Consider the following 27,645-nt stretch of genomic DNA (forward strand, 5'->3'; position numbering starts at 1 on the left):
CCAAAATATATAAATAATTCAAGAAATTAGACATGAAAATTCCAAATAATCCAATTGAAAAATGGGGTACATAGAAAGACAATTATTATATTACTCACTCATAAGTGGTTTTTAGGCATAAAGCCAAGAAAACCAGCCTACAAATCACAATCCCACAGAGCCTAGACAATAATGAGGACCCTAAGAGAGACATACATGGATCCAATCTACATGTTAAGTAGAAAAAGACAAGATCTCCTGAGTAAATTGGGAGCATTGGGACCATAGAAGAGGATAAAAATCAGGGGGGGAAAGAAGGGAGGGGAATGGAGAAAAATATATAGTTCAATAAAAATAATAAAAATATGGGGTACAGATCTAAACAAAGAATTCTCAACAAAAGAATTTCAAATGACCTAAAGACACTTAAGGAAATAATTAACATCCTTAGCACAGGGAAATGCAAATCAAAATGACTTTGAGATACAATCTTAACAGCAGTCCAATTGTCTAAGACCAAAAACACCAATAATAGCTTATTTTGGAGAGGATGTGGAGTAAGTAAGGGAACACTCCTCCATTTCTAGTGGCAATGCAAACTTTCAGAACTACTCTGAAAATCAGTATGGCTCTTTCTCAGAAAATTGGGAATCAGCCTACCTCAGGACCCAGCCTTACTACTCTTGGGCATATACTCAAAGGATGCTCAATCATACTACAAGGACATTTGTTCAACTATGTTCATAGCAGCATTATTTGTAATAGCCAGAAACTGGTAAAAACATAGATGCCCCTCAACTGAAGAATAGATAAAGAAAATGTGGAACACTTACACAGTGGAGTACTACTCAGCAGTAAAAAATGACATCATGAAATTTGCATGGAAATGGATGGAACTAAAAACAAAAACATCATAAGTGAGGTAACTCAGAAAGATGAAAATGGTATGTGCTCGCTCATAAACTAATAGTCCATGACCCTAGAGAAGCTAAGTAACAGGTGAAGCCTAAGAAAAACATATATAGATTCCCCTGGGAAGGGGAAAAAGATAAGATCTGAAAAAGTTGGGAGCATGGGGATGTGGGAAGAAGGGAAGGCAGAAGGGGAAGAGGAGGGGAGGAGGAAAAAGAACTTGAGGGAACAGTATAGTGGAGATGGGAGGACACAGACAGAGCAAGGAAAAAGATATTTTGATGATTGAAGGAGCCATTATGGGACTATCAAGAAACCTGATACTAGTGAAATTTCCTGGAATCCACAAGGATGACCCTAAGCTAAGACCCTAAGCAATAGTGGAGGGGATTCCTGAACTGGCCTTGCCCCGTAACCAGATTGGTGATTATCTTAAATGTCACCATAGAACTTCATCCAGCAGCTGTTGGAAATGGAGGCAGAGCTCCACAACAGAGCACTGGGCAAAGCTCCCAAATTCCTGTAGAAGAGTGGGAGGAGTGAGAATATGAGCAAAGAAGTCAAGATCATGATGGAGACACCCACTGAAACATCTTACCTGAGCTAATGGGAACTCACCAATTCCAGCCAGACAGGGAAGAAACCAGCACAGGACCAAACTAGATCCTCTGAAAGTGGGTGACAGTTATATGGCTGGAGCAGACTGTGGGGACACTGGCAGTGGCACCAGGATTTATTCCTCCCGCTGGTACTGACTTTTTGGGAACCCATTCTCATTGGATGGATACCTTGCCCAGCCTAGATATAGTAGAGAGAGCCTTAGACCTTCCTCAAAACAGTGTGCCTTAACCTCTCTAAGGATTGGATGGGGGTGGGGTGGGGGAGAAGTTGGAGAGAATGGGAGGAGGGGAGAGTGGGAATTGGCATTTGGTATGTAAAATGAAAAAAAAAAGATAGCTTGTCTACTTTTTAAAAAAAAGTGTAAAAAAATAAAATGTGAGATTGTTTTTTGTAGGTTGTGAGGTGGTCAATTCTCTTCCTAAGGATGGACTGAAAAGACAATGACTGGACAACAAGGAAACTTTATTTACATCATGGGAACAACCATTTAAATGAGAAAGTAAACATCGAGATTTCATGGTGGCAGAACACACACCATGAGACACTGTGAGCATCCTATCTGTGAACTCCCGGTCTTCTGTCCCTGGGCAGGTTCCAAGGGCTGGAGCCAGCCTTGGGAATGAATTGTCATCTTCAGCCAAAGGATGGAGTCTTAGAGGCAGAGGCAGGAATATGTCCAGTTGCCTGTGGCCACAGGTCGAGTCCCACAGTTTGGAGTGGTGGGATATGGAACTGTCTCCGTGCTTGAGACAGAAGCATCAGGGCAGCAATCCTCGAATTTCTCTGTCTCTGTGAATCTTCCCCACACTGTTCCTTCTCAGTAATGTCTCTGGAAGTTCAACCCTCAGCCAGGAGACAGGAACCTACCCAAGAGTCAGGTTCTGGCCAGGATGTGGGGTGCAGAATCCTCCTCCTCTGACCATTCAATGACTTTACCCCTTCACACTTCACCTAACCCAAATTTATAGGGCTCTCTGGACCCTGATTGGCTGAATGTATATGTATGCAAATGAAGTAAAAAATGGAACCAATCAGAACTGGAGAGTCTAGTAGGAGATGGAGGAAAACTAGTTTACAATCAGGTAAGTATGTTCCCACCTGTGCAGTGGCAGAGAAACTGATACTCGAACTGTCCAAAGGCTTCCAAACGTTTCCACTCACCTTCCCCAGAAGCTTCATGGGGCAGGGTTCTCCACCCCGCCTTCTGGTTGATGCTGCCACTTTGATCAACCACTCAGCCGACCACCATTCCCTGCTGCTTTTAGACTTATACACAACAGTGTCTGTTGTCATGATACAAACTAAAAAGTTTGATTATAGGTACATTGCCTGCCACCATCTGCTCCTCCACTTGGTTCACCATGGCAGCTCTGGGAGCCATTTGTGTTTCTTTCCCAGCTGCCTCATTTGACAGGTTGGGTGCCTCTCTCAGGGTTGTCAAATAGTAATGCAGAGCAGCTGGAAGTCCTCTCCTGTTTCCCCTTCTCTTCCACAATGACCTCAGGTGCAGGACTGCGCTGTGGTTATAGTCACTGTATTCTGTTTTCTCCAGGGAATTGCTGTGTTGATACCTCTGGCTTCAAGGCATTCAGAGAATATCTGGAAGCTAGCAGCCACAGCCTGAGGACTATCTAGTGACTTTATAGATGTGTCATCAATGATGCTAATCTGCAGTAAGAGAATTGCACAAATTTATACTTTCACTGGTTTTATGACATGGTCTCACTATGTAGCTCTGACTGTCCTGGAACTCACTTTGCAGCTCAGGTTGTCCTGGAATTCACTAAGATCCACCTGGCCCCTGCCTTCTGCATGCTGGGATTAAAGGCATGTGCCCCACCACTGGCTCATACACTTTTTTTTTTTTTACATTTTTATTTATTTATTAAGGATTTCTGCCTCCTCCCCGCAACCGCCTCCCATTTCCCTCCCCCTCCCCCAATCAAGTCACCCTCCCTCATCTGCTCTAAGAGCAATAAGGGTTCCCTGACCTGTGGGAAGCCCAAGGACCGCCCACCTCTATCCAGGTCTCCTAAGGTGAGCATCCAAACTGCCTAGGCTCCCACAAAGCCCGTACGTGCAGTAGGATCAAAAACCCACTGCGATTGTTCTTGAGTTCTCAGTATTCCTCATTGTCCTCTATGTTCAGCTAGTCCGGATTTGTCCCATGCTTTTTCAGACCCAGGCCAGCTGGCCTTGGTGAGTTCCCGATAGAACATCCCCATTGTCTCAGTGAGTGGGTGCACCCCTCGCGGTCCTGAGTTCCTTGCTCGTGCTCCGTCTCCTTCTGCTCCTGATTTGGACCTTGAGATTTCTGTCCCGTGCTCCTCTGTCTCTGTCTCCTTTCATCGCCTGATGAAGGTTAATATTCATGAGGATGCCTATGTGTTTGTCTTTGGGTTCACCTTCTTACTTAGCTTCTCTAGGAACATGCATTATAAGCCCAATGTCCTTTATTTATGGCTAGAAACCAAATATGAGTGAGTACATCCCATGTTCCTCTTTTTGGGTCTGGCTTACCTCACTCAGGATAGTGTTTTCTATTTCCATCCATTTGTATGCAAAATTCAAGAAGTCCTTGTTTTTTACTGCTGAGTAATACTCTAATATGTATATATTCCATACTTTCTTCATCCATTCTTCCATTGAAGGGCATCTAGGTTGTTTCCAGGTTCTGGCTATTACAAACAATGCTGCCATGAACATAGTTGAGCATATACTTTTGTTGTATGATAGGGCCTCTCTTGGGTATATTCCCAAGAGTGGTATTGCTGGATCCAGGGGTAGGTTGATTCCGAATTTCCTGAGAAACCGAAACACTGCTTTCCAGAGTGGTTGCACAAGTTTGCATTCCCACCAGCAATGGGTGAGTGTCCCCCTTTCTCCACAACCTCTCCAGCAAAGGCTATCATTGGTGTTTTTTATTTTAGCCATTCTGACAGGTGTAAGATGGTATCTTAAAGTTGTCTTGATTTGCATTTCCCTGATCGCTAGGGAAGTTGAGCATGACCTTAAGTGTCTTTTGGCCATTTGAAGTTCTTCTGTTGAGAATTCTCTGTTCAGCTCAGTGCCCCATTTTATAATTGGATTGATTAGCCTTTTACGGTCTAGTTTCTTGATTTCTTTATATATTTTGGAGATCAGACCTTTGTCAGTTGCGGGGTTGGTGAAAATCTTCTCCCAGTAAGTGGGTTGCCTTTTTGTCTTAGTGACAGCGTCCTTTGCTTTACAGAAGCTTCTCAGTCTCAGGAGGTCCCATTTATTCAATGAGGCCCTTAGTGTCTGTGCTGCTGGGGTTATACGTAGGAAGTGGTCTCCTGTGCCCATGTGTTGTAGAGTACTTCCCACTTTCTCTTCTATTAGGTTCAGTGTGTTCGGACTGATATTGAGGTCTTTAATCCATTTGGACTTGAGTTTTGTGCATGGTGAAAGATATGGATCTATTTTCATTCTTTTACAGATTGACATCCAGTTTTGCCAGCACAATTTGTTGAAAATGCTGTCTTTTTTCCATTGTATACTTTTAGCTCCTTTATCGAAAATCAGGTGCTCATAGGTTTGTGGGTTAAAGTCAGGGTCTTCTATTCGATTCCATTGGTCGACTTCTCTGTTTTTATGCCAATACCAGGCTGTTTTCAATACTGTAGCTCTATAATAGAGTTTGAAGTCAGGGATGGTAATGCCTCCAGACAATCCTTTATTGTATAAGATTGTTCTGGCTATCCTGGGTTTTTTGTTCCTCCATATAAAGTTGGTTATTGTCTTCTCCAGATCTGTGAAGAATTTTGATGGGATTTTGATGGGGATTGCATTGAATCTATAGATTGCTTTTGGTAGAATTGCCATTTTTACTATGTTGATCCTCCCAATCCAAGAGCAAGGGAGGTCCTTCCATTTTCTTGTGTCTTCTTCAATTTCTTTCTTCAAAGACTTATAGTTCTTGTCGAATAGGTCTTTCACTTCCTTGGTCAGGGTTACCCCTAGATATTTTATGCTATTTGTGGCAATCGTGAAAGGTGATGCTTCTCTGATTTCCCTCTCTGTTTCCTTATCCTTAGTGTAAAGGAAGGCTACTGATTTTTTGGAGTTGATCTTGTATCCTGCCACATTACTAAAGGTGTTTATCAGCTGTAGGAGTTCTTTGGTAGAATTTTTGGGGTCACTTATGTATACTATCATATCATCTGCAAATAACGAAAGCTTAACTTCTTCCTTTCCAATACAAATCCCCTTGATCTCCTTATGTTGTCTTATTGCTATTGCTAGAACTTCAAGCACTATATTGAAGAGGTATGGAGAGAGTGGACATCCTTGTCGTGTTCCTGATTTTAGTGGGATGGCTTTGAGTTTTTCTCCGTTCAATTTAATGTTAGCTGTTGGCTTGCTGTAAATAGCTTTTATTATATTTAGGTAGGATCCTTGTATCCCCATTCTCTCCAAGACCTTTATCATGAAGGGGTGTTGAACTTTGTCGAATGCTTTTTTAGCATCTAATGAAATGATCATAGGTTTTTTTTCTTTCAGTTTATTTATATGGTGGATTAAATTGATAGATTTTCGTATGTTGAACCAGCCCTGCATCTCTGGGATGAAGCCTACTTGATCATAATGGATAATTTTTCTAATGTGTTCTTGGATTCGGTTTGCCAGTATTTTGTTGAGGATTTTTGCGTCGATGTTCATGAGTGAGATTGGCCTGTAATTCTCCTTCCTGGTTGAGTCTTTGTGTGGTTTTGGTATCAAAGTAACTGTAGCTTCATAGAAGGAGTTTGGTAATGTCCCTTCTGTTTCTATACTGTGGAATACATTAAGGAGTATAGGTATTAGGTCTTCTTGGAAGTTCTGGTAGAATTCTGCATTGAAACCATCTGGTCCTGGGCTTTTTTTGGTAGGGAGGTTTTTGATAACCTCTTCTAATTCTTCGCGACTAACAGGTCTGTTTAGATTGTTCACCTGGTCCTGGTTTAACTTTGGTATATGGTATTTATCTAAAAAAGTGTCCATTTCTTTTACATTTTCCAGTTTTGTGGCATACAGGCTTTTGTAGTAAGATCTAATGATTCTCTGAATTTCCTCTGTGTCTGTGGTTATGTCCCCCTTTTCATTTCTGATCTTATTTATTTGTGTGTTCTCTCTCTGTCGTTTAATTAGTTTGGATAGGGGTTTGTCGATCTTGTTGACTTTCTCCAAGAACCAGCTTTTTGTTTCATTGATTCTTTGGACTGTTTTCTGTGTTTCTATTTTGTTGATTTCAGCCCTCAGTTTTATTATTTCCAATCTTCTACTTCTCCTGGGCGCGTCTGCTTCTTTTTTTTCTAGAGCTTTCAGGTGTGTTGTTAAGTCCCCAATGTATGCATTTTCCGTTTTCTTTAAGTGGGCACTTAGTGCTATGAACTTTCCTCTTATCACTGCTTTCATTGTGTCCCATAGGTTTGAGTATGTTGTCTCTTTATTTTCATTAAATTCAAGGAAGACTTTAATTTCTTTCTTAATTTCTTCCTTGACCCAGGTGTGGTTCAGTAGTTGACAGTTCAGTTTCCATGAGTTTGTCGGCTTTCTGTGGGTAGCATTGTTGTTGCCTTCTAACTTTAATCCGTGGTGATCAGATAGGACACAGGTGGACACTGATATTTTTTTGTATCTGTGGAGGTTTCCTTTGTTTCCAAGTATGTGGTCAATTTTTGAGAAGGTTCCATGAGCTGCAGAGAAGAAGGTATATTCTTTCCTATTTGGGTGGAATGTTCTATATATGTCTGTTAAGTCCATTTGCTTCATTACCTCCAATAATTCTCTTAATTCTCTATTAGGTTTCTGTCTGATTGACCTGTCCCTTGTAGAGAGAGGTGTGTTGAAGTCTCCTACTACTAGTGTGTGTGGTTTGATGTCTGCTTTGAGTTCTAGTAATATTTCTTTTACATAAGTAGGTGCTTTTATATTGGGGGCGTAGATATTCAGAATTGAGACGTCATCCTGATGAATTGTTCCTGTTATGAGTATAAAGTGACCATCTCGGTCTCTTCTGATTGATTTTAGTTTGAAGTCAGTTTTGTTAGAAATTAATATGGCCACACCTGCTTTTTTCTTAGGACCATTTGCTTGAAACACCTTTTCCCAACCCTTTACTCTGAGTAGGTGCCTGTCTTTGTGGTTGAGATGTGTTTCTTGCAAACAGCAGAATGTTGGATCCTGTTTTCGTATCCAATCTTTTAGCCTGTGCCTTTTTATAGGTGAATTGAGCCCATTAATATTAAGTGATATTAATGACCAGTGGTTGTTTACTCCGGTTATTCTTATTGCTTTTGGTCGTAGAGATTGTGTGTCTCCCTTCTTTGAGATTGCTGGTGAAGGGTCACTAGATGCCTGGGTTATTTAGGCAGTGTTGGCAGTGTTGAATTCCTTGCGTTGTGATTTTCCTTCTATTACTTTCTGTAGGGCTGGATTTGTGGCTACGTATTGTTTAAATTTATTCTTATCCTGGAATGTCTTGATTTCTCCATTTATAGTGAACGAAAGCTTGGCTGGGTATAGTAGTCTGGGCTTGCATCCATGGTCTCTTAGCTTCTGCAGAACATCTATCCAGGACCTTCTGGCTTTCATAGTTTCCATAGAGAAGTCAGGTGTAAGTCTGATCGGTTTACCTTTATAAGTTACTTGCCCTTTTTCCTTTGCAGCTCTTAATATTCTTTCTTTAACCTGTATATTTTGTGTTTTGATTATTATATGGCGAGGAGATGTTTTTCTTTGATCCAGTCTGTTTGGTGTTCTGTATGCTTCTTGAATATTTAAGTGAATATCTTTCTTTAAGCTGGGAAAGTTTTCTTCCATAATTTTGTTGAATATATTTTCTGGGCCTTTGAGCTGTGACTCTTCTCCTTCATCAATACCTATTATTCTTAAGTTTGGTTTTTTTATTGTGTCCCATATTTCCTAAATGTTTTGTGTTGAGAATTTGTTGGTTTTGCTGTTTTCTTTGATCTGTTCGTTTATTTTCTCTATGGTGTCCTCAGCATCTGATATTCTTTCTTCTATCTCTTGTATTCTATTGATTATGCTTGTTTCTGTAGACTCTGCTCGTTGACCTAGATTTTCCATATCCGGCTGGTCCTCAGTTTGTGTTTTCTTCCTTGCTTCCATTTCAGTTTTCAATTCTTGAACTGTTTCCATTACCTGTTTGATCGTTTTATCTTGGTTTCCCAGGGTATCATGTACATATTTACTCATTTCTTCAAACTTTTTGTTATACTTCTCATCCATTTCTATAAGGGCATTTTTTACATGTTGTTTAAGGGACTCTATTGCGTTCATAAAGTCAATTTTTTCCACTTCTTCTGTGTTAGATTGTTCAAATACTTCTGTTGTAAGATCCTTGGGTTCTGGTGTTTTCATGTTGTTTTTCAGATTATTGGGTGAGTTCTTGCCTTGGCGTCTGCCCATCTCCTCCTATTAATCCTATCTAATGGGTCTTTTAAAAACCGGATCAGGTTTCCCTGCTGGCCCAGGGCTCCGCTTACAAAATGCCCTCGCTCTGTTTCCTGGTTCCTGCCACAGGCCAAGAACCCTCTCACCCCTCCGAAGGGTCTTACGGACAAGACCAGGCTCCCCGTTTGCCAGTGACCTGGCCAAACAAAGGCCTACCTCTTTGATTTGATTGTAGTAGGGCGATCTGCTCTCCTTATTGCCCGCCTGACCCTGCCGCTTGCGTCTGCTGCCGCGCTGGTCTCCCAAAGCCTCTTCCTGAATGCGGTGTCGCTCCGCCGCCGCGTCTGGGCGCCGCCGCTCCGCCGCGTCTGGGCGCCGCCGCTCCGCCGCGTCTGGGCGCCGCCGCTCCGCCGCGTCTGGGCGCCGCCGCTCCGCCTCTGTGCGTCTGGGCGCCGCCGCTCCGCCTCTGTGCGTCTGGGCGCCGCCGCTCCGCCTCTGTGCGTCTGGGCGCCGCCGCTCCGCCTCTGTGCGTCTGGGCGCCGCCGCTCCGCCTCTGTGCGTCTGGGCGCCGCCGCTCCGCCTCTGTGCGTCTGGGCGCCGCCGCTCCGCCTCTGTGCGTCTGGGCGCCGCCGCTCCGCCTCTGTGCGTCTGGGCGCCGCCGCTCCGCCTCTGTGCGTCTGGGCGCCGCCGCTCCGCCTCTGTGCGTCTGGGCGCCGCCGCTCCGCCTCTGTGCGTCTGGGCGCCGCCGCTCCGCCTCTGTGCGTCTGGGCGCCGCCGCTCCGCCTCTGTGCGTCTGGGCGCCGCCGCTCCGCCTCTGTGCGTCTGGGCGCCGCCGCTCCGCCTCTGTGCGTCTGGGCGCCGCCGCTCCGCCTCTGTGCGTCTGGGCGCCGCCGCTCCGCCTCTGTGCGTCTGGGCGCCGCCGCTCCGCCTCTGTGCGTCTGGGCGCCGCCGCTCCGCCTCTGTGCGTCTGGGCGCCGCCGCTCCGCCTCTGTGCGTCTGGGCGCCGCCGCTCCGCCTCTGTGCGTCTGGGCGCCGCCGCTCCGCCTCTGTGCGTCTGGGCGCCGCCGCTCCGCCTCTGTGCGTCTGGGCGCCGCCGCTCCGCCTCTGTGCGTCTGGGCGCCGCCGCTCCGCCTCTGTGCGTCTGGGCGCCGCCGCTCCGCCTCTGTGCGTCTGGGCGCCGCCGCTCCGCCTCTGTGCGTCTGGGCGCCGCCGCTCCGCCTCTGTGCGTCTGGGCGCCGCCGCTCCGCCTCTGTGCGTCTGGGCGCCGCCGCTCCGCCTCTGTGCGTCTGGGCGCCGCCGCTCCGCCTCTGTGCGTCTGGGCGCCGCCGCTCCGCCTCTGTGCGTCTGGGCGCCGCCGCTCCGCCTCTGTGCGTCTGGGCGCCGCCGCTCCGCCTCTGTGCGTCTGGGCGCCGCCGCTCCGCCTCTGTGCGTCTGGGCGCCGCCGCTCCGCCTCTGTGCGTCTGGGCGCCGCCGCTCCGCCTCTGTGCGTCCTGGCTCATACACTTTTATGTGCTTAGTTAGTGCTACATCTGTTTCCCTAAAGTCGCCACCATGAACATCAAATGTTTCATTGTTCTGAATTTCTGCTGTGGGTCTTCTGTCCCTAGACTTACAAATGGGAAACCCCAAAGTAAATATACATACACATGACTTACACCACCATTTCCTTTGTGGCCAGTCTGCATACACTATTAAACATTTACAAAATGCTTTTTCCTCTTTAAAAATTGTTGTGTATGTTGCGCATGTGTGTGTGTGTGTGTGTGTGTGTGTGTGTGTGTGTGTGTGTGTGTGGTGAATGTGCTACTGCTTGTGTGCAGAGGCCAGACAGTGATGTTAGTATCTTCCTCTAAAGGAGTAAGTCACAAAACAATCCCACACCAGTTTGGAATTATGATTAATAAAAGGGTTATTTATTTAAAGGGGAAAAAACATACAGATCACCGCCCTAGACAACAGCCCTATGCACGGCCAGGAAAAGAGTCTAGCAGCTGGAAGCAGAGTCTGAAGCAAGAGAGAGAGTGCACATGGCTGCTGCTTTTTCAAGCCAAAGAGATCACACCCAAGTGGGCTGGTATCTTAAAGGCTATTGGCTGAAGGAGCGGAAGGAGCTCCCACAGCATTCCTCAGTTGTTCTCCACTTTATTAATCACTTAATTAATTAGTTAATTAAATAGCTTAATTAATTGGCCAATGAGACCAGTCTCTACCTGCTCCACCCTCCAAATGCTGGGGTTCCATGTATGTGCTCTATGTCCATGCCTAGCTTTACATAGGTGCTGGGGACCCTTGTGCTTGTAAGGCAGGTATATTCCCTATTGAACTATTTCCCCAGCCCCTCTTCAACGTTTCACCAACTTTTGCAGTGTACAAAATAATGGATTTCATTGTGACATTTTCATACTTCATTCCTCTACGACCCTGTTTCTCCCTGTGTAATAAGGATTACCTTGGTTCTGTCAAGCAGGGTGATCTGGCACTGGACTTGGGTCATTATTTGAACTCAGGATTCCCAGTGGGAGCCATGAAGTACATTTCATACAGAAACTGTCACAGTCCTCACACTTTGGGGGAAATATATTATGTTCACCTACAAACAGAAGTACATGGGTGTTAAGAACATTTATCTTAGGCCACACAGTGGATTAGAACTGCATCAGCCTGGGATATAGAGGGAGACCTCGTCTAAGACAAACAAAGAGACCATTCACTGAATGCGTTTTGAATGTGATATAGTCAATCAAGTATAAATTTAAATCAACTTGATTTTTAAGTTAACACCCAAATTTTGAAAAACTTCATATAGTCTTAGAACATCAGAATTATGGAAATCCTCTTTTTTAGTGGGAGGGTTCAAGAACTCTAAATATAAATCCAAGATTTTAAAGAAAAGTAAAGAAAGAACAAGAAGTATCTTAGAAAAAAATTTAGGTTCCCAGTTAAGACAAGCTACAAGTTCAAATGCTCACCAGATTTCAATCATAGCATGAAAAAAAAACCCAAAACAATAACATAGCCAGGCCTGATGACGTTAGCTTACAAACCCGTCTACTTCGGAAATTAAAGGCCGTTCTGAGCTATAAAGTGAGACCTAAAACAAATAGCTTGATGTGGTGGCACAAATCTGTAATCCTGACAGTTGGGAGGCAGGAGGGCCAGGAGTTCAAAGCCAGCCTGGGCTACATAGTGAGACTCTTTTTTCATAACAAAACAAGTGGCTGAGCTAAGGCGCAACAAGTGGCTGAGCTAAGGCGCGCCGCTGGGAGACTCTGCAAGATCTGCGGCCCAGAGTGGTGAACTCTTCAAGTCTTCGATTTTTTTTTTAAAAAAAATGGCCTCCATTAAAACTACATTGCAATAAATGGGAAAGAAACAGAATGGAAAGAGTAAAAAAGTTGAAGAGGCAGAGCCTGAAGAATTTCTGGTAGCCCGGCGTGTAGTGAACGGGAAGGTGGAGTATTTCCTCAAGTGGAAGGGGTTCACAGATGCTGAGAATAAGTGGGAACCAGAAGAAAATTTAGATTGTCCAGAATTAATTGAAGCATTTCTTAATTCTCAAAAAGCTGGTAAAGAAAAATATGGTACAAAAAGGAAATCTTTATCTGACAGTGAATCTGATGATAGCAAATCGAAGAAAAAAAGAGATGCTGCCGACAAACCAAGGGGTTTTGCCAGAGGTCTTGGTCCTGAACGAATAATCAGTGCCACAGACAGCAGTGGAGAATTAATGTTTCTTATGAAATGGAGGCGAATATGAAGTGTCCTCAGATTGTCATTGCCTTTTATGAGGAAAGGCTGACTTGGCATTCTTGTCCAGAAGACGAGGCTCAATAATTGTTTGCATATATAATCTGGATCTTGAGTTTTGAATTACTAGTGTGGAAAAAATAGCATTCTAATGAAAATCGAGTTTGATAAGCTGGTTTTGAAAGTATTGACAGTAGTTGGGATATTTTTGGTTTTTGTTCTGCATCAAAAGGCACTGATTCCTTTGAGCAAATAAAAGCTTTCTGTAGTTGCTTCTTTTAACAGTAGAATGTTTGATACCGTGTTGTATTTCCTCGGCTTTGAAGAACAGCTTTTCTTAAATGCAGCGGTGATTTTACAGTCATTACTCAATCCGAACTTATTTTTAACTGGGACACAGAAGGACCATTCTGGGTTTTTTGTTTGTAAGCTTGTGTGTGCATAAGACCCTTATGTAACTGTTTTTCATTTTGTCTTGTTTTTAGTACTCAAAAACTGTAGATGAAAACATGTGTTGAGATTCCTCCCTTGTGAACATTTTCCTGAAACCATAACCTTTCAGATCAAGTAGACAGTTCTGTAAGTTACTGGATAGTTTTAAAGCAACAAGATCAGAATTTATTACCCCATACAGTAGTTTGTTTACAAAATTTTGTCCTTACAAACTACCCCTTCAGAAAATGGAATTAGACAAAGTAGCACATGACTTAATAATAACAAGACTTTTGCTGGGTGTAGTGGCATGTGCCTTTAATCCCAGTACGTTGGAGGCAGATGGGTCTCTGATTTAGACTAAATCAGCCAGGTCTATTGAGTTTCAGGTCAGCCAGGGCTATACAGAGAATCCCTGTCTCTAAAAACTAAGCAAAAAGACAACTGGTCATGTAAGGTTCCTCTAGTGAACCATTCCTTTGTAGAAAGTTGAAATCTACTAAAAGGTTATGATGTGTGGAATATCTGTTTGCTGTGGAAATAGAATCATGGTTAGAGATGATGTTGGCAATTTCAGACCTGCTGACATAAATGAACAAAATCTGGTAATATAAACTAATGACTTGCATGCTTTTTCTTTACCCTGTCTCATTCCTTACTGGTAGAATCAATCTTTTCAGTATCTGGGTTCTGGTTCAATGAGCCAGAAAAGTAACTTTGTAGTATCAGAATGTCATCCAACTGTATATTTACTTTATTATAAATAATGGTGAACAGTGGTGAATAAATAGTTTTATATTTAAAAAAAACAACAACCACAAAAAAGAAATTATAGGGACATCTAGCTAAGTTGGTAGAGTTCTGGCTTCCATAGCATACATGAAACCTTGGGTTTGGTCTTCAGCTTTCCTTAATACAACCATGGTGGCTCACAATTGTATTCACAGCACTGGGAGTTGGAGGCAGGGGAATCAAAAGTTCAAAGTCATCCTTGGCTGCAGAGTGAGTTCAAGGTCAAGTGGGGCTACATTAGACCTTGTCTCTAAAAGAAGACATTATTGCGCAATATTAGCTGGATGACCTGCTGATCTATCAGGAGGATCACATGTGTGGAGTCATCCTTGGTCACCGAGCCATGACAATGGTTTTGGATCCTTGATAATTGAAATTTATTTTGTTGAAAATACTTGGGAAAGTCATTATTATGGAAAGTGTGATAATTATGTATTTTTAAATGATCCATTTCCAGAGTGACAGGATTGTAGGCATGTGCCATCACACCCACATCCTCATGCTGAGGATGAAACCCCAAAGTTGGTGAATTCTAGGCAAAGACTCTATCATCTTAGCCACATCCCCAGCTAACTTTGTCCCATATTGTCCTGTAATGAGCTCCTGTAATGTGATGCTCACACTTACTTTTTGCAATGCTGAAGATTAAACCCAGAACTCTGTGTGTGCTAGGCAGGCATTCTACCAACTGAGCTAATTCTCCAGTCAATTTTGTCCAATGATGCCTCAGTCATCTGAAAAGTTCTGTGGATGCCAGTGTTGTTTACGTGATTCCCTCTTTCCTGCAGATGAGTCAATGCGACCTCCCAGTTCCTCATTTCTCATCAACTCTTTTGTGATATCAGGATAAGAAACAAGTTACAACAGAGAAGATAAAATTCTTATCTGAGGCGTACACATATGTAGAAGCTTCCATGATCCATACACATGAACTACACAAGCTTACCCCAGTTTCTGTTTTCCCAGGTGAATGGTGAGTAACAAAGTACAGAAGTAAATGGTTGTATGAAATGCTGCCAGCAAAATGAAACCTGGGGCTTATTGGTATGGAATGAATGTATTTTGTGTGTGAAAGGGCATGAGATGTGTGCGCATGAGTGTGCATGTATGTGTGTATATGTGTGTTCATGTGTATCTGTATGCATGTGTGTGCATGTGTCTATGTATGTGCGTACATGTGTGTGTGTGTGTGCGTGCATGTGTGTGTGTGTTGGTGGAAGTACGGCAGAGGCATCAGTTTGCATTTTATCTCTACAACCCATGTTGAAATTTAAATGTCATAATAACAAGTTTTAAGAAGTGAGATCTTCAATGTGTGACAAGGTCCTAAAGCTTTTGCCTTTATGTTACAGGTTGGTTGTAAATGTTGCCCAAAACGTGTGTTTGAGCATTTGGTCCACAGCAGGTGGCTCTGTTTGGGAAATTATGGAGTCTTTAAGAGATGAGGCCTGCCTAGTGGAAGTAGGTTACTTACAATGGCTATAGATTAGATGATGGCTTATACCCTGGGCCTGATTCCAGCTTGTCTCTTTCTCTCTTGTTTCTCATCTGCCACTGCTATGTGACCAGTCACAAGCTCCTATAGCAAGTCTGGAGCCCCACCTGATGATGAGTCCAGCCTTTGAGTGACATGGTCATGTTCATCCTAACAGCACACTCTGGTGCCATTTCTCTGCATTCATCGCTCTTCTTGTCACCAAGGCCAAATTCCTGTTACAAAGGAACTAAGTGGAGAAGATTTATTTTCTCTTAGTTTCATGACAGGTTCGGTGTGGCACTTGGGGCTTTAGTCTAAACGTGGGAGCTTGTGGTTGTTCTTATATATGGCAGACAGAAGGAGGAGGAGGAGGAGAGAGAGAGAGTCACATGCAATGGAGTTGTGACCCATAAGCTTCCTTTCAACAACCTACTTCTTTCTGGCAAGCTTTACCTATTAGGATGATCTGCACCTCCCCAGATAGTGTTATCAGTTAGGTACAAAGTGTTGCCACGTGAATCTGTGACAAGGATTTTACATTCAAAACACAATACATTGCAAGTGGATCAAAGTCACCATTATAGGATGGGCTAGCTAAGAACGTCCAGTGTCCTTCTAGCTTTCCCCTTCAGTCTTAGAAGGTTCAGTTGCTGACCCCTGAGTCACACCATAGAGCAGCAGCAAAGGTCTCCCCAGATGCCAGTGCTGTGTTCTTGGAAATAACTGCTTCCAGAACCACAAGTCAAAAAATTCTGTCCATATAATTACCAGGTTTCCAGTATCCTGCTAGAGCAGCATCCAGACTAAGACTGTCTCTGTATTTTGAAACACGGAGTTTATGGGGTGGGAGGACAGGGACAGTGTCAGAGAGAGATAGCAGGAGAGGGTCAGAGAGCTCCATGTCCTATGAAGACAGCCAGGAGGACAAAAGGAAGCTTTTGTCATTAGTCACAGTGATCAAAGACTCTTTTAGTTAGGATTTCTATTTCTGTGACAAAACACCATGACTGGAAGCCACTTGAGGAGGAAAGGGCTTATTTTGCCCACATTCCCACTTTACAGTTCATGGTCCAGGGAGGTCAGGGCCGGAACCTGGAGGCAGGAGCCAATGCAGAGACCATGGAGGGTGCTTCTTACTGCCTTGCTCGTCATGACTTGCTCAGTCCACCTTCTTATAGAACCCAGGACCACCAGCCCAGGAATGGCAGTACCTACAGTGGACTGGTCTCTCCCCATCAATCACAAATTCAAAAAGATGCCTTACAAGCTTGTCCACAGTGAGGTTTTTATGGGCACATCTTCTCAAATGAACTTCCTCTCAAATGACCCTCATTTGTATTAAGTTCACATTAAAGCTAGCCAGTGGATGTTGGGGGAGGTTGCTTGTTCATTTCCCAGCCACCCAGACTCCCAAAATAATCACACAGAAATCTGTATTAATTACAATACTGTTTGGCGAATAGCTTAAGCATATCTTTAGCTAGTTCTTCCATCCTAAACTAACCCATCTCCATTAATCTGTGTATGTCACGTGGCTGTGGTTTACCGGGTAAAGTTTCGTCCAGCATCTACCTCTGGTGGGGCTACATGGCTTCTCCGTGACTCTGCCTTCTTCCTCCCAGCACTCAGTTCAGTCTTCCCCACCTAGATCTATTCTACCCTATCGCAGGCCAAAGCAGCTTCTTTAGTCATTAACCAATAAAAGCAACACATATACAGAAGGACATCCCACACCATTGTTTTTCATATTTCGACAAATTCCCTTAAGATGTTGTTTGTTATCCAGCCGAGGTTGTATTCCAGAACTCATGATCCTAATTTGTCTGCCCCAGAGGAGAAGTCCAAGGGTAGAAAATATACCTCTGATATCTGCTGTTTTATCAACATGCTTTAAAATGTTGATGTTGAAATGCTTGTGAGGGGAGAGTATAAAGAACACTAAACACCTCATGTGCATATCTAAAGCAATTTCTTTATTCATTAACCAATAAAAGCAACACATATATAGAAAGACTTCCCACACCAAGCAGAGACACCCAGAGGCCCCAGCTGGTCCTCTGTCAGGTTTCAGCCCCTCTCTCCCCTTGTTCCCGAGCCTCCCCACTTCTGAATCTCTTACCTCTCCTTCTTTTTCTCCCATCTGTGGCTGTCACAGGCCAGAGAGTGCAACAGAGACTCTGGAGAAATCACATCTGCAGCCCTCAAAGACTTGGGCTGGGGACTGCAGAGACACACACAGGACAATGAAACACCATTCTTGACCATTTTAATCACATTCACATGTGACGCTAAGATCACACAGAGAGGCCTCCACAATTGAAGAGTGTACATGCAAATACACCCCGAACATGCAAGAGTAGACTAGCAAGCACATCTAGACTCAAACACAGAAACACACAGCTGCACATTCGTATTAGAAATGACCTTTTATATATAAAGCACACAGTACACACACACAGGTCCATGCCTGAGTAAATAAACAGACAGAACTGAGCTGATGTGTATACTCACACTCAGAAATTGAGATGCATTGGTCCAATGCCCTTTTGTCCTGTGTATCTGTTTCACGGTGTTCTTGCCAACATCTAGGGTGGGGAGAAGGTGATAGGGCATGAGCAGGTTACTGACAGCCTAAGCAGGAAGCATGGTACTCACACTCCTGGACAGGAGGCAGGAACAGATGAAGTTGCTCAACTGGGTGGAGATCCAGGTCCAGCATAAAGTCCTGCTGGAGTGTGCAGTGAAGTGGACGGTGCTCACACCAGGACCATGGAGCCCAGTGTCCTGCTCCTCCTTGCTCTTCTTGTGGGCTTCTTGCTACTGTGGATCAGGGGCCACCCAAAGGCTGTTGGTCAACTCCCTCCAGGACCCCGACCCCTGCCCCTCTTGGGGAACCTCCTGCAGATGGACAGAGGAGGCCTCCTCAATTCTTTCATGCGGGTGAGACATGCACAGGGTCTGTGCCCTATGGGATTAGCCACAAGTTTGCTCCTGGAGATCACTCAGTAGGACAAGCAAGGGACTCCTTCCAGGTCTTAGGTTCAGGTGGGAAGGTTGCTGAGTGAAAGGTGAGACGCTGATTGGTGATGAATGGTGCTCAGATCAACAGCTGTGTCCTTGCTGTGTTGGAATCATGTGGGGCACTGAGCTTGGAGCGCAAAAAATATCTAGGTGTCAAGGTGTGGGCCAAGGGCTTACAATTTTCCTATTTGGTGCTTCTTTGTTCTAAAATGTTAGAGGCCAGCTCAGTCCTGGCTGTTCTGGAACTCACTCTGTAGAAGGCCTCAAACTCATAGAGATCCAACTGCCTTTTCTTACTGAGTGCTGGGATTAATTTTTACTCCTTTAAAATCTAATTCCTTCCTTTCTTATTTTTTTCTCCACTTAACTGTGTCTGAAGGCCCTTTCTACTTGGAGGTAATTTGGTTGCTTGAGTGAGTATAGATGTTGGGGCTATACTGTAATGTGAGTACCTTATAAACAGCTACATGACTGAAGAAAATGGCACCTCCCTCAACAGTCTTAACTGCCCAGAGACTCACAGTGAGAGTTGGTGACATCCTATCATCATAGTACAACATGCTGCATCTTTTCCCTGCAGGGACAGTCATCATGTCATCTGCAAACAAGGTACCCAGGGGTTGGCCATGTGCACTGGGCAGAGAATTCCTACCCTCTAAGAGATTATTTAAAGAATTGTTCAAATCCACAATCAAATGTATGTGGCAATGTCAGGGAGCTGAGCTGCCTTCCTTGGGTCTCAGGTGGTGTAGGAGGTCCTTCTGTCTATGTGTTGCTTTTATTGGTTACTGAACAAAAAAACTGCTTTGAGCCTATGGCGGGAAAGAACAGAACTAGGCAGGGAAAGCTAGGCTGTATGCTGGGGGAAAGAAGGGCAGAGTCAGAGAGAAACCATGGAGCCACCAGAGACAGACACTGGGAACTTTACCTGGTAAGCCACAGCCATGTGGCAATACACAGATTAATGGAGATGGGTTAAATTAAGATATAAGAGTTAGCCAATAAGAAGTTATAGCTAATGGGCCAAGCAGTGATTTAAATAATATAGTTTCTGTGTGGTTATTTAGGTTCTGGGTGGCCAGGAACCAACAAACTCCCTTCTCCAACAACAGTTAAGCATGGTTTGGTAGTGGCTTTCTCTTCTACCCTCAGGAGATGAGAGTCTGTTTGTAGATAAACTCATAAAAATTAATTAGGCAAGTTACTTGACCTGAGTGATATTGGACACAAGCAAAGCAATAAGAATTTTAAGATTGATTGAGTGTTCAAACAGACTTACATAAGAGACAGGACTTGAACAAATCACAAAGACTTTCTAGGATGATGACAGGTATGGAAAAGAAGCCATTCCTGAGCAGCAGCTGGTGCTAGGGAAAGAGTGGAGCCAGGTGGATGGGGTCACAGTGTGACAGGGGAGAGGCAGGCATTTAATCTTTAGGTCATGGGGATGAACTGGCTTTGTGTGAGCCAAAGATGGTAAGAACTGAAGTGATTCAACCAAGCAGGCAAGAGAAAGTCTCCTCATGTCTTTGTTTTCTGTTGCTGCCACAAAAGTCCGGAGGCTAACTTCTTTATAAATTAAAGCTTATCCAGCTCGTAATTGTGGGGTTTGACAGTCTAAGATCAAGCAGTTAATTCTTCCACTCTCTGGTGAGTCACATTAAGGTGGAGGACGGGACAACCTGTGACATGCAGAAGAGGTTAACCATGACGGGTGTGCTATGATTTATTGTGGGGCAAGTAACCCTGGCAGGTCCCACTGTGGGTAAGATAGTCTGTGGCATGCAAAAAAACAGACAGGCATGCCATGCAGAGACAGTTTGGGTATAGAGTTTATCTTGTGGGTATTGGGGGGTAAAAGAGTAGGGGGTTATGGAGGAGAGAGAGAGAAAGATAGGGACAAAGAAAAACAGGAAAGAGTATGGGGGAAGAGAAGGCAGAGGCTCTCTTCAGAAGAACAGAGAGAAAGAGAAGGAGGAAGAATGGCTGCAGGAGATCAGCTTTCCTCAGCAGGAATCGGAGATTGGGAATGGGCAGAGCTTGTCTCTTCAAGAGACAGGACACCCAGGTGATAGGGTTGGCCAGCACAATTATAATTATAACATTCCTGTCTTTTTATTATAATAAAACGGTGAGGAGTTAGGCATCGCAGTTAAAGGGGATGATGATGTCCAATTCGGAAGACCGCTTCCTGCTGATTTGTGGACATCAGAGTCTTGGGGAACCTGAGAAAGCTGGGGTGCTGGTCATACCCTGGAGTATCTGACTGATTTGGTCCTGTCCAGGATTTTTGGTGTGGAACTGTCTGGTGTCTCTTTGATCTGGTGAGGGGCAGGCAGAGTAGAGGACAGGGTTAAGCTTAGAAAGAGAAAATTTTTCTTTTGATCTTGGTAAATGAGGAGGAAAGTGTCAGGACCATGGAACTGAGAGAGGGGTGTTTCTGACCTGTTTAAGGTGAATCCTTCAATTCAGCTTGCTGGAACTCGCAAGAATTTTTTGAGTTTGTGAAAACATAAGTTTTAGATACATACATTGTATAAACAGCAGCATAATTATGCCAAAGTGACTGTGACAGATGTTTTTGCACAACTAAAAGTATCTTTAGAAAACAAACAAAGGGAATTTGAAATCTTGATCTACAGTGTAGTACTGGTACTCTGCCCAGTAAAATGAAATGTTTTCATGAGATAAACACACTACATTGTAGGCAGTGGGATCTCCCCATAGCCATTCACACAATGCCAGACACCAGACAAAGACAGAAGCAGCAAACATGTAAAGGCACGGCAGAAACAAAAGACGTTCCAGGGTCTGTGGTCTCAGGGTCTTGCCTGTCCAAGATTGACCCATGAGAGTTTCTTCCTGGTGGATTAACATTTTGAACTTCAGTTGTCACCTGATGGTCCTCTGACATGGTCACAAGCACTCGATGTTATGATGCTATTATAATGGGGAGTATTATTTCAGCATCATCTTAAAAACAGGTGTTTTAGCTGGTTGTGGTGCCACATCACATCCTGTTAATCAGGTGCTAGGAATAAACTCAGGGCATCACACATGCCAGGCAAGCATTCTGCCAACCAAACACATCCTCAGTCCCTAGCGGAGGGACCTTAAATGTTCCTCCCCCACCTCTTTTATTCTCCTCTGTCTTTTTTTACTCATCATCATCTTGTCCATTACTATTGCCTCCTCCATTCTTCTGAGATCTGCCTCAGGGATGGATCAATGTATCTGTCACAGGAGTGGGTTCGCTATCAAAGTGAGTTCAGCCCCATCTTTCTCAGATTCATGCTTTGCTGCCCTTTTTTATTTTTTAACAGTTTTATTTATTGATTTTTATTGAGCTCTACATTTTCTCTGCTCCCCTCCCTACCTCTCCTCTTCCCCCTTCAATCTTCCCCCAAGGTCCCAATGCTCCAAATTTACTCAGGAGATCTTGTCTTTTTCTACTTCCCATGTAGATTAGATTTATGTAAGTCTCTCTTAGTGTCCTCATTGTTGTCTAAGTTCTCTGGGATTGTGGTTTGTAGGCTGGCTTTCTTTGCCTTATGTTTAAAAACCACCTATTAGCCAGGCGGTGGTGGCGCGCGCCTTTAATCCCAGCACTTGGGAGGCAGAGGCAGGTGGATCTCTGTGAGTTCGAGACCAGCCTGGTCTACAAGAGCTAGCTCCAGGACAGGCTCCAAAACCACAGAGAAACCCTGTCTCGAAAAAAAAAAAAAAAAAAAAACCACCTATTAGTGAGTACATGTGATAATTGTCCTTTTTTGTCTGGTTTACCTCACTCAAAATAATGTTTTCTAGCTCTATCCATTTTCCTGTAAAATTCAAGATGTCTTCTTTTTTTCTGCTATGTAGTACTCCATTGTGCAAATGTACCATATATTCCTTATCTATTCTCTGGTTAAGGGGCATTTAGGTTATTTCCAGGTTCTGGCTATGACAAACAAACCTGCTATGAACATAGTTGAGCAGATGTCCTTGTGGCACAATTGAGCATCCTTTGGATATATGCCCAAAAGTGTTATTACTGGGTCTTGAGGAAAGTTGTTTCCTAATTTTCTGATAAATCGCCACACAGACATCCAAAGGAGTTTGTACCAGCTTGCATTCCCACCAGCAATGCAGAGGTGTTCCCTTTTCCCCACAACCTCTCCAGCATAAGTTGTCATCAGTGTTTTTTATCTTGGCCATTCTTACAGGTGTGAGATGGAATCTCAGAGTAGTTTTGATTTGCATTTCTCTGATGACTAGGGATGTTGAATATTTCCTTAAGTTTCTTTCTGCCATTTTAAACTTCTCTGTTGAGAGTTCTCTGTTTAGGTCTGTACTCCATTTTTTATTGGATTATGTGTTCTTTTGAGGACCAATTTCTTGAGTTCTTTGTATATTATGGAGATCAGGCCTCCGTCTTATGTAGAGTTAGTGAAGATCTTTTCCCATTCTGTAGGCTACCATTTTGTCTTGTTGACCATGTCCTTTGCTTTACAAAAGCTTTTCAGTTTCAGGAGGTCCCAATTATTAATTGTTTCTGCTGGGATTATATTTAGGAAGTGGTCTCCTGTGCCAATGTGTTCAAATGTACTTCTCACTTTCTCTTCTATAAGGTTCAGTGTGGCTGGCTTTATGTTGAGGTCTTTGATCCATTTAGATTTGAGTTTTGTGCACAGTGATAGATATGAGTCTATTTTCATTTTTCTACATGTTGATATCCAGTTATGCCAGCACCATTTGTTAAATATGCTTTCTTTTTTTCAATTGATATTTTTTGCTTCTTTGTCAAAAATCAGGAGTTAGAAGATTTGTGGATTGATATCCGGGTCCGGGTCTTCTTTTTTTCTTTTCTTTTTTTTTTTTTTTTTTTTTTTTGGTTTTTCGAGACAGGGTTTCTCTGTGGTTTTGGAGCCCGTCCTGGAACTAGCTCTTGTAGACCAGGCTGGTCTCGAACTCACAGAGATCCGCCTGCCTCTGCCTCCCAAGTGCTGGGATTAAAGGCATGCGCCACCACCGCCCAGCTGATATCCAGGTCTTCTATTCAGTTCCATTGGTCCTCCTGTCTGTTCTTATGCCAATACCAAGTTGTTTTCAGAATTGTAGCTCTGTGATAGAGTTTGAAGTCAGGGATTGTAATGCCTCCAGAAATTCTTTTATTGTACAGGATTGGTTTGGCTAACCCTGGTTTTTTGCTTTTCCATATGAAGTTGAATGCTGTTCTTTTGAGGACTGTCAAGAATTTTGCTGGGATTTTGATGGGCATTGCATTGAATCTGTAGATTGCTTTTGGTAAGATAGCCATTTTTACTATGTTAATTCTGCCTACCCAAGAGCATGGGAGATCTTTCCACTTTCTGATGTCTTCTTCAATTTCTTTCTTCGAAGATTTAAAGTTTTTGTCATACAAGTCTTCCACTTGTTTGGTTAGAGTTACTCCGAGATATTTGATGCTATTTGTGGATACTGTAAAGGGTGTTTATTCCCTCATTTCTTCCCCAGCCCTTTAATCATCTGTGTACAAGAGGGTACTGAATTTTTTGGAGTTAATCTTGTATCTGGTAAATTACTGAAAGGGTTTATGAGTTGTAGAAATTCCTTAGTAGAACTTTTGGGATGGCTTATGTAAACTGTCATATCATCAGCAAACAGTAAGAGTTTGACTTCTTTTCCAATTTGTATCCCCTTGATTTCCTTTTGGTGTCTTATAGCTCTAGCTAGGACCTCAATAACTATATTGAATAGATATGGAGAAAGTGGACAACCTTGTCTTATTCCTGATTTGAGTGGAATTGCTGGGAATTTCTCTCCATTTAGTTTGATGTTGGCTGTTGGCTTGCTGTATATTGCCTTAATTATGTTTAGGTATATATCTTGTATACCTGCTCTCTCCAAGACTTTTATCATGAAGGGATGTGGTATTTTGTCAAAAAGATTTTTTGGCATCTAATGAGATTTTCAAGTGGTTTTTATTTCCAGTTTATTTATATAGTGGATTACGTTGATAGATTTTCATATGTGGAACCATCCCTGGATCTCTGAGATGAAGCCAACTTGATCATGGTGAATGATGGTTCTGATGTGTTCTTGGGATCAATTTGCCAGTATTTTATTTAGTATTTTTGCATCAATGTTCATGAGTGAGATTGGTCTTTAATTCTCTTTCTTTGTAATGTCTTTCTGTAGTTTGGGTATCAAGGTAATTGAAGCCTCATAAAAAGTGTTTGGCAATTTTTCTTCTGTTTCTATTGTGTGGAATAATTTGAGGAGTATTGGTATTAGTTCTTCTTTGTAAATCTTGTGTTCTTTGTAAATCTTGAGGAAGCCGGGTGCTGGTGGCGCACACCTTTAATCCCAGCAGTCAGGAGGCAGAGGCAGGCAGATCTCTGTGAGTTTGAGACCAGCCTGATCTACAAGAGCTAGTTCCAGGACAGGCTCCAAAAGCTACAGAGAAACCTTGTCTTGAAAAATAAAACAAGTAAATCTTGTGGAATTCCTACCTGAAATCATCTGACTGGACTTTTTTTGGTTGGGAGACTTTTGATGACTGTTTATATTTCTTCAGCAGTTATAGGTCTGTTTGATTTGCTCATCTGGTCTTGATTTAATTTTGGTAAGTGATATTTATCCAGAAAGTTGTCCATTTCCTTTAAGATTTCCAATTTTCTGGAATACAAGTTTCGAAATATGACCTCATGATTCTCTGTACTTCCTCCATGTCTGTTGTTATGTCCCCTTTTTCATTTCTGATTTTGTTAATTTGGATATTCTTTCTTGCTTTTTGGTTAGTTTGGATAAAGGTTTGTCTGTTTTGTTGATTTTCCCAAAGAACCAACTCTTTGTCTCATTGATTCTTTGTATTATTTTCTTTGTTTCTATTTTGTTGATTTCAGCTCTCAATTTGATTATTTCCTGCCATCTAGTTCTCTTAGGTGACTTTGCTTCTTTTTGTTCTAAAGTTTTCAAATGTTCTGTTAATTCAGTAGTGTGGGATTTTTCCGGCTTCTTTATGTAGTTGTTTAGTTCTATGCACTTTCCTCTTAACACTGTTTTCATTGTGTTCCATAAATTTGGGTATGTTGTGTGGTCATTTTCATTGAATTTTAGGGAGTCTTTAATGTCTCCCTTTATTTCTTCCTTGACCCATTGATGATTCAGGTGAGCATTGTTTAATTTCCATACATTTGTGGGGGTTTTTGGAATTAGTATTGCTATTGAATTCTAGTTTTAAACCATTGTGATTTGATAAGGTACATTGGATTATTACAATTTTTTGTATTTGTTGATGTTTGTTTTGTTAATGAGTATGTGGTCAATTTTTGAGAAGGTTCCATGAGGTGCTGAGAAGAAGGTATATTCCTTTCTGTTTGGATGGAATATTCTATAGATGCCTGTTAAGTTTATTTGAGTCATAACATCTGTTAGTTCTCTTATTTCTCTGTTCATTCTTTTGTCAGACTGACCTGTCCAGTGGTGAGAGTGGAGTGTTGAAGTCTCCCACTATTAGTGTGTGGGGTTTAATGGTGATTTAAGCTTTAGAAGTGTTTCGTTTACATTTGAGGGAGGCCTTCTATTTGGATCGCTGCCCTTTCTTTTAGCATAGATGACATGGAAAGAAATTTCTTCCTTCCAGATGCATTTCACACTCAAAATATCCATTCTCAAAAAATTAATAATCTGTGATCTATATTAAGTGTCCCATCTTAGGTATTTGGAAAATAAACTGAGACAAAAGATGATGGTTAGCTCAGAGAAGGTTCACAGGCACAGGAATAGACAGTGAGAGGAGCGGCCGAGATCTGGAGCATACACGTCAGCAGGTCCCAAGTCTGTGAAATGTTCCTGGAATAAAGCCATTTGATGATGTAGCTATTGCTCAAACTTTTCAGAATTGGGCTAAAAGTTCAGGCCACCTCTTTTGTAAATGTGCATACAGAAATTGACATAAACTTTTGGCATTTTCCAGGTCTTATGATCCTAGCATTTGGGAGGTGAGGCTAAAGGATCAAGAATTCAAAGTCATCCTTTTAGTACAGAGAGAACTTGAGACCAGCCTGGGGCACAAACATCTGTCAAAAAACAAACTTGACACACACAAAATAATTTTAAGAATTCATGGACTTGTTCCAGGTCTTTCTTGATCCATTTAGTCACCCAATGTGTTTTGTTTTGACTAGTGATAAGAGAAGGAATGTACATGTGTGTGTCAATCTGTGTTTATTAAATGACACCTCACTTGGTCCACACATTCACTTATTCACGAACTCATTGATAATTTATTTCCCCTTTGTCCTGGAGAGCATTCTAGTTGTGACATCTCAGAGGTGAATAAGTTCACCACACTAATAGAACACTACCCTGCCAGTGACAGACAGACACAGTAGATGAACAGGAGCAGTGGGGGGGAAAAGCAGCATGGTGTTTCAGCAAACAGTGAGGGGTGCGACACAATATCTTGCTCTCCTTGTGAGTGAGCAAAGACTCCGAGAGACACAGAATGTGGCACCAAGGGAGGCAGGTGCTACAGAAAGGACCTGAAGGGGAACAGAGTCAGGCGCAACATGTGGCTGGTGTCAAATAGGAACAAGGGAGGAATAAAGGAAGGGAGGGATGGAGAATCAGAAGACCAATGGGATCATGTCAGTTTGGGCAGTGCTGACCAAGGTGGACCTTGATCTTATTTTCCCTTGGTGCTGCATTCTGTGTCTCTCGGAGTCTTTGCTCACTCACAAGGAGAGCAAGACATTGTATCGCACCCCTCACTGTTTGCTGAAACACCATGTTGCTTTTTTCTCCCCATTGCTCCTGTCCGTCTTCTGTGTCTGTCTGTCACTGGCAGGGTAGTGTTCTATTAGTGTGGTGAACTTATCCACCTCTGAGATGTCACAACCTGCCTGAGGCGGATTCGGGGTATTAAGTAAGGAATGTTTCAGTGAATGCTGTGACTTGAATTGTGGTGAAACTGTTCTTATGGATGTAAGAGGAGAAGTAGGGGACCAGGATGGGGCTTACAGAGGGCAGTGCATAGGATTTAAAGTGACCTTAACAACACTGTGGGACAATGGTCTGTACCCTGTTACTTATATTTTTAAATAAATGCCAATTGGCCAGTAGCCAGGCAGGAAGTATAGGTGGGGTGACCAGGCAGGAAGTAGATTCAGGGCAACGAGAATTCTGGGAAGAGGGAAGTGCATTCTGTAATCATGACCCAGCCACAGAAGCAAGATGTGATTGCCTTGCTGAATAAGGTA

At 43.0% G+C, this 27,645-nt stretch overlaps 1 protein-coding gene, 1 long non-coding RNA gene and 1 pseudogene across 2 annotated transcripts in view; 2 read left to right on the forward strand and 1 right to left on the reverse strand.

Annotated features, from left to right (window-relative positions):
• Positions 1 to 3,414, reverse strand: part of LOC142859176 (uncharacterized) — a 376,470-nt gene extending 373,056 nt beyond the window's left edge. The window contains exon 1 of the long non-coding RNA XR_012912137.1: positions 3,366 to 3,414. This is a non-coding gene — a long non-coding RNA (uncharacterized LOC142859176). The remainder of the gene's footprint in view (positions 1 to 3,365) is intronic.
• Positions 3,415 to 12,292: 8,878 nt separating this feature from the next.
• Positions 12,293 to 12,768, forward strand: LOC142841660 (chromobox protein homolog 3 pseudogene; annotated as a pseudogene).
• Positions 12,769 to 18,148: 5,380 nt separating this feature from the next.
• Positions 18,149 to 27,645, forward strand: part of LOC142859156 (cytochrome P450 2B1-like) — a 37,213-nt gene continuing 27,716 nt past the window's right edge. Inside the window, exon 1 of the mRNA XM_075989523.1 lies at positions 18,149 to 18,319. Coding sequence (XP_075845638.1) covers positions 18,149 to 18,319 — 171 coding nt within the window. The remainder of the gene's footprint in view (positions 18,320 to 27,645) is intronic.

This window comes from Microtus pennsylvanicus, chromosome 1 (genome assembly GCF_037038515.1).
Source record: "Microtus pennsylvanicus isolate mMicPen1 chromosome 1, mMicPen1.hap1, whole genome shotgun sequence".
Classification (NCBI taxonomy): Eukaryota; Metazoa; Chordata; class Mammalia; order Rodentia; family Cricetidae; genus Microtus; species Microtus pennsylvanicus.